The sequence below is a fragment of the Alligator mississippiensis genome, chromosome 1, assembly GCF_030867095.1.
Source record: "Alligator mississippiensis isolate rAllMis1 chromosome 1, rAllMis1, whole genome shotgun sequence".
NCBI lineage: Eukaryota > Metazoa > Chordata > Crocodylia > Alligatoridae > Alligator > Alligator mississippiensis.
The window spans coordinates 266,481,679-266,497,713 of NC_081824.1; the positions used below are offsets into that span (position 1 = coordinate 266,481,679).

A 16,035-nucleotide genomic window follows, 5' to 3' on the forward strand; every position below is an offset into this window, starting at 1 on the left:
CCATCCTATCTCATGCTGTGAAACTGTGTGACAACCAGGCCTTTAGAAATCAATTAAACCTTGCTGCCACCATGGGCCATTATTCTAATACATATATATTTTACCTATAAGCCAATTCCCCAAAACAAACCTCTAAATACCATTTTCTAGCCATCACATGTCAGCGGCAATTCAGAGGGAGGGGGAAGTGGCAATAGCAGATGGGTTGCAAGCCACAGCCCACCTTTGGACCAGGCTTCGTGGATTTGGCCTGGTCTCCCTAAAGGTTCCTGTACACAAGGAAGTCCACAGGGATCTCCAATTCAGTTATTTAGGCAAGCAAAATACATCCATGGGGAGATTTTCAAAGGCAAAAGGACAATTAACTCCAACTGATCTTCACTAGGAACTGGGCCTCTCCCCAGTATGTGCTTTTGAAAAATCTTCCCCAGTCACTATTGTTGTTTTGAGTCAGATTCACGTGATAGTGTCAGTCAAAGGTGCTAAATCTTATTACCAACCTTCCTCCCCATTGCCTCTTGTTGACTCTTTGTCCCTCAGGAAAGTTACTCTGCTATCTGCCACAGCCTGGCTTCCATCAGAGAGATGGTTAGGTCATGATGCCAGCAGGCCTTGCAGACCCTTAGGTGGGATTTCTGGATGCATCCTGGGAGTAGCATTGGGTATGTGTGCTGTATAATGGTAGCAAGGAACCTCTCTCCCTATACTTCTAAAACTGCCAGAAATGATTGACTTCCAAAAGATCAAACTATACACAACATTGCTTCTGTTTTTTAAGAGCTACAACTGAGACAAAAATTAAGAAAAACAACATTCAATATATAGCAACCCTAATAGGTTTTATAGAGTTATTCCAGTATTTCAAACGCACCAGAAAAAAGAATACTGAATAAACTTATAGGAATCACTCCAAGAAGAAACTGGAGTCATTTCTGAGATGACCTGATTCATCTGTCTGGTCTCATCTAGTCTAATCAGGGTATCTGGACATCTGAAAAATTACAAAACAGAAGGACCCAACTAAAAGTGCTTTGTTTTCTCTCCTTTTTCCCTACCTAAAGAAATCTGCTTTTTTTAACATCCTCCTTCTTCCATTTTCTATTATTGATCTGTCTCACATTTTTCCAGTGGCTGGTGTTATTGTGAGGAGGCCAGTGTCTACAGGTGAGCCTTAAACTCAGATCTCAAGGAGGTAAAAGTTATAGTCATTCTCTTCTCTGCAAACAGAATGTCCCACGGCTGCAGGAAGCCAGTGAGCAAGCTCTGCTCCTGATCCCAACACTCATTTTCTTTAGAGACACTTCTGTGGTTCTCCATGAAAAAAAGAAAGTGTGAGAGAGAGAAACGGATCCAGAGGTAATGAGGGCTGTTGACTGAGAACCTGATTTTGGTCTGATATTGGTTAGGTAAGCTGTGTAGGTAACAGAGAACTAGTATGATATGTGTGTGGTGATCTGAGCTGGTTAAAAAATGTTCTATTGCTTAAGAAATTCGTTCTTTTTTGGCTTGCTTCCAGCCCAGTAGACCGGCTAGAAAAGGATTTACTCAACTTCCTTGCTCCTGAAACATGGTGAAGCGATACCAGCTCACAGGCAAACTCATTACCGACCTGTTAGACAAGGCTGTGTACTGACTTCCACCCTTTGAGAATGCAATTCAGTCACCCTCCTCCCAGAAGAGGTATTCTGGGTACTACTCTGGGAAGAGGTAACAAGACACCATGTGTCTTTGACAGACCAGTCCGCCTGCTCTACTGCTCCAGAGAGCAGCAAATACCTTATTTCTACACGGTGGTGCTGAAAAGAGAGCTCCCAGCCAGGCTTTTCAAAAGTGCTTAGGGGTAGCCTAACTCAGTTCCCATCGAAATCACAGGGAGGTCTACCACTGGTTCTAGTTGGAGTGCATTTTGGCTGGGACTAAGGTACAGATGCAACTCCCCCACTTCTTTAGGTATCAATGGGGAAATCAGATATTGCCATCCAAAGAATTTCCTTATAAAATCATACAAAAATAGGGCTGGAAAGAACCTCTGAAGATCATTTAGTCCAGTGCTTCTCAACCATTTTTGTACCAGGACCATTTGTAAACATTGATGGTCAGTCCAGATCCAGTGCCTCTCCCAACCTGCTGCCCCTCACCCCCAGCCCCCAGTGTGTGGGGCAGGGGGGCCCCCAAGTTGCCTCTTGCAGGCTGGAGCTCTGCTAGCCTGCATGGCAAAAGCCATAGTTTCCCTTTTTTTTTTCTTTTAAAGGAGAATCCATTTTTAAAGTTTGTTCACAGCCCCTTCATATATTTTTGTGACCCACTTTTGGGTCACAACCCACAGGTTGAGAAATGCTGATCTAGTCCAACCCCGTGCCTGAGGGGGTTGGACTATCTCTATCCCAGCCATCCCATACAACCCTCCTCTCACCTATTACTAAAACTAAACAGTCACCCTAACCTGCCACAGTTAAAGCAGGGGAACTACAGCAGCCAGTGTCATACTGCTGCAAGGGTTGTTGAAATACACTCGAGACATCCAGGAATTGTTTTCATTTTCTCTGTGTAGGACATTATTACACAGAGCAGATTATAATATCATTAAAATCACCATTAAGAAAACAGGTTAATCTCCCATGCATTTGGGAATAATAAATCCTAAGAGGAGTTTTCCTTGCAGAGAAATAAAAGCAAGATAATGGACTTTGACTGTAATGGGCCAGTCATTAGTAGGTCTTTGTGTTTAAACACAATTAGAACATCTTGCTCTTTGTTGCCATTAAAATATTCTCTTAAATTTATCCCTGCACTTTTCCCCATGCAAAGCTTGTAATGCTGGTATTTAGCTGCTAAGGACAAGACACAATGTAAAATAGCAACTCTAGAATATCTGAGTGAATTGAAACAGCTCCTAAATAAAGAAACAAAGTTAATTAAACCCACTGCCATTAAGGAGGGAAGCATCTTCCACTGATATGCAGAAGAGTACAAGTGTTGCAGGTAATTACAGACAGGGGATTACCAGTTACTATCAGTAGCAAATCCCCAGATAGAAGTTCATCTCATTGACACGAGCTATTATAAAATTGAAGAAGAAAAACTCCACTGTTAAAAGGAAGTGATATACGGCCTGATTTTTCAGAACTCCTGAGTAACTGCATCCCCTACAAAAATCAACTGGTGTTGTGGATGGAGCCTTAACACCTTTAAAAGCCAAACTGCAAAGAGAAAGAGCACTCTATACAGAAAGAGCACTGTGCAGAATACGTGGAAACTGGATACGTAAGATTGCAGAGGAGATGTGAGAGGAATGGAAAGAGAGGTTATCAACATTGCAAGTCAAAGATCTCCTAAGTGTGCGGGCCGGGCCCCGCTCCCACCGCCGCGTGCGGGTCGGGAGGGGCGATCCGCGGCCCGTCTTTCGCTCATGCAGGCTGTGGCCAGCAGCCCGGGCACGCGGGGTCGGAGAGAGCCAGCGACGAGCTAGAGTTAGTCACAAACGCGTAGTGGTTGATTGAAAAGATTGTTTACTTACACCCAAAGATGGTAGTGGTGTAGGCTGGACAGGTTTCCAGGCACAGCTCCCGCTTAGATCCTCGCTAGAGGACCACGACAAATTTGATTGCTCCCACGGAGTTGTTTAGGCTCTGCGGGTCTGGTTTGGTTGGGTTCGAAGGGTTCCCCGGAGTTGAGGCTCCGCGGGTTCGAAGTTTACAGGAAAGGGATACGTCTGGGATTGCAATCGGCGACGGGGAGAGGCTAGAAGCGAAAGCTCCGTAGGTTCGGTTCTATTGCCTGCTTAGGGGAGGCACATTGGGTCCGCGAGGGTCCACAGCGCTTGGAGATCTTCACACAGTGTTCTCTCTCTCCCTCCTCCTTTCTCTCCCTCTCCGACTTGGGCGGAAACTACCCAAGCCTTTTGTACGGCTAGCAAGCCAATAGCTAACCGCCACATGTGCCTACATTTGGAATTGGCCAATAATGTGGCACGAATCCAAATACAAATGGCGGGAACTCCTTTGCAACGTGCATCACTAGTATGCAAAAGAAATGCACCCTGCAAAGAAGCTGTAATTCGGCAGGAAATCCCTGTTGCACCAGAGCTCTCTCTCGCAGCAGAGAACTCTACCGTGCAAAGAAAGCTACAATCGGCGGGAAAATAATTTAGCGGTGCCGAAGCGCACACACAAACAAAAATCACAACTTTGGGTTGTGACACTAAGCAGCATTAATACATGAATAATAGAAAAGTAGGGCTGAAAGGGACCTCCACAGGTCATGTCGCTCAAACCCACACCAGAGGCTGCATCATCCCTGTCCAAACCATGCCATACAAATCCATTGTGTAACTTATTAGTAAAACTACACAGTTAACCCTGACACAACCACAAGATATACATCCTAACCTGCCACGGGTAAAGCAGGGAGACAACAGTAGCCTGCTGTTGCAAAGGTTGTTAAAAAATGCTTGAGAGATCCCAAGAAGAGGGCCATGTTCTGCAATACAGAGGAAGGCAAAAACCCCCAGTCTGTACCAGTCTAGCCATTGGGTAAAATTCCTTACTGACCACAGATATGGCAGTCAGTCTGAGCCTGAGCATAGGACAAGACCCTCTAGCCAGAAACCTCCAGATTTAAAGTTCCAGCAGAAGCAAAGTCACACCCCAGTTATAACCCCCAGCCCTGGCTGCAGCCAATACCCAATGTTTCTGAGGATGGTGAAAGAAAACCCTTGACACATGTAGGAGCAGGAGGGGGAAGCAACCAGCAAAGTCCAGAAGCATGGAAAATTCCCATAGTAGACCATAAGCATAGCTACTCCTATATCATCCTTGACCAATGCTTATCAACCTTTTGTTGAACACTTCCAACGATGGAGAGTCCACAGCTTCTCTAGGCAGTCTATTCCACTGATGCACTGTTCTTATAATGAAGAAGTTTTTTCTGCATATCCAATCTAAACCTATTTTGCTGCAACTTCAAGCCACTAGTCCACAACCTCCACTCTGCAGCAAAATAAAAACAGTGCTTTCCCTCCTCTTTATGGCAGCCCTTCAAGTATTTCAAGACTGCTAGCATGTCCCCTCTTAAATGCCTTTTCCATAAGCTGAAGTCTTATTTCCTTCAACCTTTTCTTATGTGACTTGCCTTCCAAGCCCTTCATCATGTTTGTTGCCTGTTTCTGAACCCTCTCTAACTTTTCCACATCCTTTTAAATGTGGATCCCAAAACGGTATACGATAATCTAGATGAGGCCTAACCAGTGCTGAGTAAAAGGGAACTGTCACTTCACATCTTGCACCTAATGCTTCTTTTGATGCAGCTCAAAACTGCATTTGCCCTTTGTGCAGCTATATCATATTGCAGGCTCATATTTAGGGACATACCAAAATTGCAATTTCTCATTTTTCATGGAAAACATGAAATCAGGCAGGTTCTGTGAAAAATGGCAGGCTTCACAATTTGGGTGGCCTTGCTGCGAAAACAAACAAACAAAAAAACTTACCAGCGAGTATAGAAAAGGGCAGAACCTGCAATCCTGATGCAAAGGGGTGGAGAGGAGAGAGGGAGCAAATCAGACACTGAACCTGTGACGTAGGCTCAGTACAGGAGCCAGTCCAGGGCCAGTCAGGGAAGCAGGAGAGTTTTGGTGCCATCTTTTAAGCAGCCAGAGGTATGGTGCTATAGCATGCTGCAACCTGAGAAGGATTGAGCAAGCACACTGAGAAGAAATCCTCCAAGGAGGATCCAGGAGCCCCAGGGCCTCACATGCAGAGGGACCCGCAGCTAAAAGACAAGGATCAACCATCCAAGGCCATGGAGTCATGAGTCACTGGGGGAAAGGGCTCCACTGGGGAGGGACAATCTCCATATCTAGCAGGGTGGGGGGGAGACATGGGAGAGCCCACCAGGACCCAGATGCAGCTCAGGCAATGCTGCATGGAGGGCCCAGGCCTGGGGATGCACGAGGCAGCCCAGGCCTCCAACCCCCTAGCAGATGGCCAAGCCCACGGTGCATGGGGACAGTGCACAGGGTTTCCAGTAGCCAGCTGTCTTGCATAATTTAATAGGTTGTCTACTTCACATTAATCTTGAACTAACAGGGGGGGCAGGTTACCCTTAAGAAGTAATATAGACTTTTTGGCACTCTGAGAAGGTGGCTTAGTGAAAAAATCTCTTAAGAGATTATAATTCTGGGTAACAACTTCATAATATGGACTAAATGTTGTTAATAGCTCACTGTTCCTGATTTTGCACATCATAAATAGGCTGCATTATCCAGTGAAAGAAAAAATTAACACAAAGTTAAACAAATGGAAAACTAGCAGAGCCATCAGGAGTAACAGAGATCTGTGATGTCCCTTCTCATGGAAAAGGAAAGAGCAGGCAAGTTACACAGAAAACTGTGATAGAAGAGAAGGGAGGAAAACAAGGCTTCCAGTGGTGGAAAATGCATGGATCCAAATGCAGGAGTACTGCGGTGTCATTTCTGGATCTAAATTTCCCAAAGCTACTTTTCATTGCAATGGGGATATTACACTACATCCATAGCATCCTCTGCCACTTTGAATGTACATTCTTCATAATGATGGCTCTTCCCTGACAACACACCAAGTGACAGACGCTTCATAGAAATCATAGAGCAGTAGGGCTGGAAGGAACCTCCCTAAGTCATCTAGCCCAACCCTCTGCCTGAGGCAGGATCAACCCTATGCAAACCATCCTATACAAATCTATCATCTAACCTCTTAGTAAAACTACCATCAACCCTGACATGATACAAGACATAACACCCTAACTTGCCACAGGTAAAGCAAGGGAACCATGGCAGCCAACATCTTGCTTCTGAAAAAGGTTGTTAATAAACACTTTTCTTCTAGCCTTAGGGAATTACATGGCACATTTGTCCTAGTATTGCAGTCAGAAATAATACTTCTTCAGATACTAATTTTCATATGTATCTATCACTCCAGATAACTTCAGTGGTATTTGGGAGTGGTCAGAACTCCTGAAAACCATGTCCATACTGACTTAAAACAGCCAAGTTTGCAACAAGCTCAGAGGACTGACCAATATCAGAGAAAATTCAGCCTTGACTACTGTACTACTTTTTCAACACATGAGTGAACAGTCAGTTCCCATCTCTCACAGAACAAAGTTCAAGTGAGAATCTGAAAAGGTATTTTAAAGCTGTGACAGAGGATCCTGCACACAACTTTGGAGCATGCAGAGAAGGAAATGCCTCAAACTCTTATATATTCCAGGAGCCAGCTGTACCCTCTGCCATTCACATCTCTCTATACAAGAAGCCCCTTTTACATTCTCTTAGGAATTTGGTCGAGCCTGCATGACACATGGGAAGCATACCTGTGCCTCTGCTGGCTCCCAAGTGGTAGCAGTGGCACATTTTCTTATAATCAGACATTACAGCTGTAAAAAAAACCCCACTTCTCTGATCCTCTACATTTTGCAAAGCTATTTTCAGGGCCTTTAAACTGGGGACTCTCTCTACTTTGTCACTCAGCCTTAGCAAGACCAATCGCTGAATTAATTTTAGCTCTAAATCCACTCATTTATCTCCTACACTAGCAATTCTTGAAGTAAAATCATCAGTTTTCCCTCCCTTAGTTAAGGAACAATCCTTGTTTTGGAGTGAGCTCTGGCTGTATGGTGAGCCAAAAATCTTCCTTGATTTATACTTCTAATAAACCCAGTGGTGTGAATCAAGGCAGAATGTAACCCATTACTTTGTTTATTCTTCTGTTCCCTTTCCCTTGATAACAGAAACTGGACATCTTTCTCCCCTTGTTCATCCTTTCTTTATGAGATTTTCCCAAGTTTGTGTTTCTCCTCCAGTACATATTTCTTCTACCGTTTCTCAATGGCTTTGGGGAGAAACAAATTAGAGACGAGTAAATATCAAAGAAAACAGATTTTGAAAAGAGACATTTCTTTTGATTGTGGAGCTATAGGAAAAAGTCCACTCCACTCCTTTGCCCTGAGGAATTCTCTAAAAGTCATAAAATGAATGGAGTAAGAAAATGATTTGGAGGTGAGTGGGGTAAGTGAATACTGAAAGCCCTTCTCTGGCAGTCTCTCAATGTACAGCTTATGCTTCTCTTTTTATTTCCAGTGTATTTATCTCCATAAGTGCCTTCGAAGGGAGAGCTTTAGAAATAAGGTGCATTGTAGGAAGAGAGGGCAACAGGATGACAACACAGGCAGTTAAGCAGAAGGGGAGCGCTGGGAACCTTGTAACTTGTGCTTAGGCTTTCTGATGTCGTTTGTCCTAATAGGTGTATTTTCAAGCCTCCTTCCAATGATCCCCATTTTCAAATTAATTTTGATACACTGAAAAAATTAAAAATAAAGCACAGGAAATGCTCACAAGACAAGGCACAATTTCAGATCTGAGTCCTCACTATCTATATAGATACAGCTCACCACCATACAAGTGGCAGAACCTGGAGGAACCATCTGGCCTCAGGAAGTCCGAATGCCTTCCAGAGCTGCTGAGTGTGCTACTGCTCCTACTCCTCCCCATAAGGCTCGTGCATAATGGGAGCGAAGATAGCCTCTTTCTTCTCCTCCCTCCCCATGTCTCGAGGAGATCAGAGGTAAAGCAGCCCCAGGCCGTCCCTCAACATAGAAGCTGCAGTTCTGTTGGGCCCCTAGGCAACTTGCCAGAGCACAGAAGGACCACTTTAGTCCTCCACCCCTTGTTTCAAATCAGACTGCACTCTCTGCAGGGCAAAAGCTGATTCTTTCCACTTGTTTCTAAGGTGCTGAGGCACAGCAGGCCCTATTCCTGGTTGGTCTTTTGGAAGTTATCAACACTACAAATTATACAGAAAAAACCCCATCCTTGTTGCCCATTGTAGCAAGGCACAGGTTGTCCCTGCCACTTTAAGATGCTTGAGCAGGCTGTGGAGTGGCCGGTGGGTGCGGTTAGACCTACTTAGGTGGTCCCATGACCACAAGAGGGCCTCTGCATTGGAGGAGAGCTGGCCAGCCTCAGCATAAGCCCAAGCCCTAGGAGCTGAGTGGGGAGTTGCTGCAGGGAGCCAAAAGATGAACATCACTCAGCCGGAGATCTGCTGCTCCCAAAACACCTGGAGGTTCAGGGTAGGAACTATGGGGATGGAGGAGGTTCCTGGTCCTGGGGAATGACCTAAAACTACACCCTCCTGGGGCTGGATGGTACAGTGGGGCTGCCTGTGGTGAGACAGTCTCCAGGAAATGCCACATTTGTGCCTCCCCAGTGAAAGGTGAGGATGGGGCACTGTGTGGTGCTGAAGCCATGTAGTGATGCCATCTACAAGGCATGGCACATGGTGTAGGGGTGGTACAGAGCCATGTATTACACCTTTGGCATTGAGGATTAAATGGGCAGCCTCCCACCTAGGAACAACTATTTAACTTGGTTACGAAGGCACACAAGTTAGGTGGGCGGGCCAACGGTTGGGCTGGCCATGGAGACGGCCCCCTGTCACACCTGTCTACAGTGCTAACAGGCACTTTATCAACCAAATGAATCAGTAAATATTGCATAAGCCACTCCTGCAGCAACCTCCCTTCTGCTATATTTAATTTTTAGTAAGCAACACTGAATTGTTTGACTTGAGCTGTGACTACAGGCATTTACAGCCAGGTGCAACAGAAGCTAATAAACTTACCTCACATCATCAGCAAGGAAACAGAAATTCATATTCTAAATGCATTTGCTTTGCTAACTGAGCAGTCTGACCCGAAAATATTTGAATTTAGGACAGAGATATATTGTCACTTATGCTTGTTTTACGTAGGTGTGACTCTTTTTTTATACTGATGGAGCAGAATCAGGCCCTAGCCTCTGTGGAAGAGGGTCTGATGATTTTAGCACTGGCCCTACACTACAGAATGATAAAAAGTATGATAACTGGCTAGAGTGCTGGAAGAGCTGTATCATGTGTATAGCAGGCTGATATTTTCCTTTCCCAGTATACATAGCACCAGTTTTATAATCCACTGTTGCTCATACTTAAGTGCCAGAATAAGCATATATTTATCTTCAAACTCCCAGCATTTTCTGACCTTGTAATTTTATCTGGAAGGCTGAGACTAGGAAGAATGAACTCTGCATGACTGCACGCTACTGAAGTCTCCTTCTATGGAAGTTCAGGAGACAACACATAAACCACAGCAGTTTGCACAAAAAATGGTTTAGCAGAAACATAATAGACTCCCTAGAAGCAATCTAGTTCAGGACTCTGAGGACCTGGCCAGAAAGCTTTAGTGTGAGAAGCACCACATATTGCATCAGGGTTTCTTTAGGTTTTTAAATATGGTATCTGTCAGTTAAGTAACCATTTCACCATCCATTTCCAGTAATATACCAACCATTCTCTTAGTTCATTTAGAACAATTAAGGAATTGTATGCACCCCCTATATGGTCTTCCCATATTCTACCTGTTATAGTGGCAAGTCCTACCCAGGGGTCTCAGAATATATCTGGTACTTTGCTCAGGCATCAGTCACTTTTGCAGCCAGATGTTCATTCATTAAAATGTACTGTATCTTTACAAACTCCTTTCTACCTTCTGCAAACAGGACTAGCACAAAGGATATTTAATATACTAAAATATGTGACTTTTTGCTTTGGAACTGTTTTTATCCTGAGACAGGTTTATTAACTAAAGTCTGATCCCTAGTGGTCATAAAGCAACATTACAAGCCACCACTGTGTAGCTGTTTTCTTTGTCTTTCTTCCCCCACAGATAACTTCCAGAGTAATTTAAGGTAGCGTAACAAAGCAAGGACCATTGTGCCAAACTGGCCAGCCAAATTTAGCCGTCCAAACCCTCTATAAAAACAGGCATTTAGAATGGATATCTATTTCTTCACCTTTATCTGTACACCCATCTTTTGAAAAAAGAGGCAACCTTCTCCTTAACTCACTAGCTTTTTAAAGCTCAGTATAGTATTTATTTAAATATAAGACAAAGCTTTTTCCCCCCAAACAACATGGTGGGGGAAAAGTCCCTCACCTTGCTTTCACATACAAGGAAACCTCACTAAAAACATTGTCTATTATTAAACTGTTGTGAAAAACAGCACATCCTAAGTAATTGAAAACCACTATTAAGCCCATTAAAAGTTGCCAACAATGGCAGCATCTACACAAGACACTATGTCATCATAGCGATGAGCTACAGCAACATAGCTCATTGCTATGGTGATGTAGCATCAGTGGGCACACACTGTGATGCCAACGCCACCATGCAGTAGCTCGTTGTTTGGCTGTTACTGTGCAATCATTTAGTACTTGCTAAAGGTACTAAAGGAAGTACTAAATGACTGCTCAGTAACAACTGCGCAGTCAGGTACACATACAGATGCACCAACTGAGCATATAAAGCACATGAGCCATATTAGGCAACTATACATATAAGAACCTTTTTTTTTTTTTGGCCCTTAAAGAAACAGGCAGTTGTCCCCCCAGGAAGGAATGAGCACCAGGCCTGGAGGTACTACAATACCAGGCTGGCACTCAGAGAGGCCAGAGCAAGATCCAATACCCTGCCTGGTGCCAAAAATACTAATGAAAACCATTTTTGTTGGGGGTTTTTTGGTATGTGGCCCTTAAAAAAACAAAGGAGGGTGTTCCCTCCACAGGGAACTGGAACCAGGCCTTAAGGTATGAGGGCCAGAGCCAGTCCTGTCATCTTCCCTGTGGTGCCAAAAATGAACTAGAACCAGGCCTGAAGGTACTGCAATACCACACCAGCACACCAGGAGGGCCAAAGCCAGTCCTGACATCCTCCCCATCGTGCCAAAAATGTTTAAGTTCAAGATGACAAACTTCAAGGCATAAGGAAATACAGAGGTTACAAGCAAGGGGCTTCATAGTAGAGGGTGGGGGTAGAGGTGTGAGCGCAACTAAGTTACATAAGAAACATGCAGCCAACTAAGCTCAGGAGCAAGGGGGTGGGAAGGGGCACAAGACTTATATACCAAAGTATAGATGGGAGACCCCACAGCAATACCACATTAGGGTAGGGAGATGGTTTGCAGTCAGAGACACAATTACAAATAGTCAATGCAAGATACAATTATAGGTGTAGGAAAGAGTCCAGAATTTAAGAAGTCCTTAGGGTCCTTTAAGTTGTAGCAGCAGTGGGCAGCCAGGTGGTCCCCTCTGCATCGCTTCCAGTAAGCGGTTTGGTAGGGTCCACATACTGGCATTGCTCCATGATGTGCTTCACGTAGGTGTCCCTGGAACAGCGGATGGTGTTGGGCACTATCAGGCACTGCATCAAGGGAAGTTTAGGTTAGATATTAGGAAAAACTTACTCACTAGGAGGGTAGTAAAACAATGAAACAGGTTACCCAGAGAGGTTGTGAAATCTCCATCCTTGGAGGCTTTTAAGACCCAGCTAGACAAAGCCTTGACTGGGTTGAGATAGTTGGGGATTGTCCTGCTTTGAACAGGGGTTAGACTAGATGACGTCCTGAGGTCCCTTCCAACCCTAATTTTCTATGATTCTATGATCAGCTTGGTGTAGCAATGGGATACGCAGCAAGTGTACAGGATGCTCTCATTGCTGGAGTCCCAGGCTCTGAGTGCCCCAACAATCAGTGCCTCAACCTTCACGTCATATCTCTGGCTCCTCAGGACATCTGCCAGCTACTGGTACTTCTCTCATTTCCTTTTTTGGGCCTTGAAGAAGGCTCACCACTGGTTCTTGAAGGGGATGGTGACATTTACTGTCATGATGTGCTTGCTATCCTCATATGTCATAATGATGACCAGGCCAGGATGACCTTGGCCAGTCAGTCCTGGAAGGTGTTGTGGTGCAGCTGCCATGCTGTGGCATGGGGCTTGCAGGCACATAGCATGTGCGGGAGTGTCTCTGCCTTAGAGCCACAGCATCAGCACCTCTTGTTGCAGTTTCCATACCAAACAGTGCCACTAAGCAGTAGACAGTTAAGGCAGGCATGGTGGATGAAGCGCCAGTCCATGAACCATGTGAAGCTCCCATGGGGCATGACATGATTGCTGGCATCCCGCTTTGAAGTGAGTTTGAAGACTTTGCCCTGGTCCAGTTTCACCCTCAAGTCAGGTACTTAGCTCAGATTACATCCTTCAGGAACCATTGCAGGAGGGTCCTCATGCAGTTGGGGGGGGGGGCGGTGTCACACGCCTCGTTCTTGGTCCAGGTGCAGCTAGATTTGATCTTAGCCAAAAAGGCTGAGATGCAGATGGAAACATATCACAAGGATAGGTTACTACAACCAAATTAAATAAAATAAATGGTAGTGCCCATTGCACTCAGTCCACCTCAGCACTGATTCTTTTTCAAGTCATAGTTAGCCACTACAATGAACACATTTTGATTTCCTCTTCACTCCTATAGCTGAGCTGCACCTTTCTTTCCCATTTCCAGTGAGTCCTGTTTTTTAACCAACCTTAAATGTCTGGCAAACATCACCGAATGGAGCCCCAAACAACCCAGAATCCCTCTGTCACCCCCTCTCTCAGTCTGTTTCATATGATTAATGTGGCTCCACCCTCCATGAGATGGAATCAGACCAGGTTGACATATGCCAATAAAGTTCATAATAAATCTTTCCTCTAGTCCCTTTGGTATGAGTCCATATAGTACCATTTCCTGTGCTAACAACAGGTTTATTTTGGTGACATTCAGAAAGCAGTGGACCCTTTCCCACATCCCTTTTGCATATGTACGCTCCCAAAACACATGCCCCCCCGCCCCCCATTTCTTCTTCCCTGCACCTTTCCCTTGTGTACATTTGTCGAGGATAGGTGCTGTAAGGCTTTGGTCCTTGATGCATTGATGTCTTCCCTGTTTTTAGTGAGCCAGGAGGTGTAGCAGCTATCTCCGTCAGCCTTTCCTCAATGTTCTGTTCTCGCCTGCCACGTCTTTGATGTTTCGTAAGATTATTATTGGGAGGATGGTTCTCAGTGGAAAAATCACCTTGTACTCTTGGCTGGGCCAATTAATGGGCTCCTTCCTCCCCTTCACTCCAAGCTAACCACACCTTAGTTCTTAAATCTGACTTGGCAACTGGTGTAACTATCTTCTCCTGACCAGGCTAGTTAAGCCCAGTTCTAACAGTTCTGGATCCTGGTCCTCCTGCTAGCTTTTCTGGGGTCAATCTGGCCCATTCAGGTACAGACCCCAAACACCAACATAAGCTTTCAGTGGAGGTAAGCACAAACACAAAAATAAAGAGGAAAAAAGGAATCCTCCAGAGAAATCAGGAAATAACAGGGGGGAAAAATCATACGCTGTATCTAAGCTTCCAAAGAGCAGTTCTGCTGTGCAAGAGGACTAATCTCATTGGTTCTTCCCTTCCCCCTTTCCCACCTACTTGCGGGTGAAGGGTTCTGCCCAACCTAACCTTGTCACTCCAGGTTCCAGCCGCAGTATCTCTGCTGACAGAGGTCCTCCGGCCCCTTCTACTTGCTATCCAACATCCTGCTCCAGCTCCACTCACTGCAGATGCACATCATGAGGGGAGTTCTTTGGCACCTCTGCTTCCTTGATGCTGAACTCTCCCTGGAGCTTCCCCTTACTGGGGCCAGAAGTACTTTGTGCAGCTCATTCCAGACCAATCCAGAGTGGGTACTCACTCTGGAAGCATGGCATTCTGGGAAGCACACAAGCCTCAGTTCTCTGGTCAGCTGAGGTAAGTACAGGGGAGTTACCTCCCCCTTCCACTCTCTTATTCTGACAAAATTGATAAGCTTGTCAAGTTCCATCTGTGTTGCACCGCTCTCACTGGCAAGATATGTTTTACAACCATCCAGGCTAGGTCAGTGTGTTCCCCTTCTAGTTGTTTATCCACCACTGCTCCCCACACCTTCTTCATTTCCCACCTTTCTTCATTTCATCTTCTGTGAAGTTTCCCACCAGCACCATCTTGTCTCTCTCCCTTACCACTTTCATCAATTTCTTATGATCCTTCAGGACCTCCATCCCTACCTTCCCTATTTTATACCTCTGCACAAAACCTTCTGCCTGATGTAATGGATTAGCAGTTGCCACACCCACAGACTCTTCAGTGAGGTCTGATACACTTCCCATTTCCACAAAATTGCAGCTGTGTGAAATCAGGTGATATGCACTCCTTTCCCTCTCTCCTTCCATTATCCTTTTGCATACCATGCTTACATAATTTCCATAGAAAAACAATCCCAAGTCCAGCAGGCCCCATCCCCGCATCTATCTTGCTTTGTACAGTTCAGATTTAGCCAACCTTTCTCTTTTAACGTTCCAGAAGAACACACATATATTATACTTCTTAATACTTCTAAATATGCTATTTAACTAGTTTTGAGTGTACCAAGAGCTCCATAGTATAAATAAAACTGAAACTACATGTATGCAGTTTGTTTCAGAAAATGAAGTGTTAGAGACAAAAAGTCATCAAAGAACAAAAGACAGACGGAGTCTAACAAAAAACAGCTAGACATGTAAGTTCTTTGGAGAAAGGACTGCAACTTATTGGGCACATCTACACAAGACGCTTACAGCGCAGTAGCCTCATAACACTGCGCAGTAGTGTGTTGGTCAAAAACCATACTAATACACTGCTGCACAGTGTTATTAGGCTACTGTGAAGTAAGCGTCACAAAAAAAGTGTGTGCCAGCACTACTGCGCAGTAACTGTAGTTACTGTGCATTTAGTTAGTGTTTCATTAAGCAAGTACTAAACTAAATGTGCATTAATGAACATGTAGATGCACCCACTATTAGGGGTCTGTGAAATGAGCTCTATTAGATTCGGATTCAGATTCAGCCCAAATCAAGGACGGTGATTCAATTCGTTTATTCGGATCACTGTCCCCAGTTTGATTCAGCCAAATCCAGATCTGAAGATTCAATGTTGATTCAGACATAGACACAGCTTTAAAAGTTTTTTCTACATACCTTGAGGTACCAGCACGAGTCATAAATGCTGCAATGCTGGGGTGCATGGAGCATCCCACAGGAGTTCAGGGGGCCCCTCCACCTGCTCGGCGGCAAACCTGGAAGTGGACCAGA

General features: G+C 44.8%; 1 protein-coding gene across 1 annotated transcript in view; it reads right to left on the reverse strand.

Annotated features, from left to right (window-relative positions):
* GABRR3 (gamma-aminobutyric acid type A receptor subunit rho3) overlaps nucleotides 1-15,075 on the reverse strand; it is a 58,784-nt gene extending 43,709 nt beyond the window's left edge. The window contains exons 1-2 of the mRNA XM_059724321.1: nucleotides 14,974-15,075; nucleotides 12,203-12,273 (exon numbers count right to left, since the gene is read on the reverse strand). Coding sequence (XP_059580304.1) covers nucleotides 12,203-12,273; nucleotides 14,974-15,075 — 173 coding nt within the window. The remainder of the gene's footprint in view (nucleotides 1-12,202; nucleotides 12,274-14,973) is intronic.
* Between the last annotated feature and the right edge of the window lie 960 nt (nucleotides 15,076-16,035).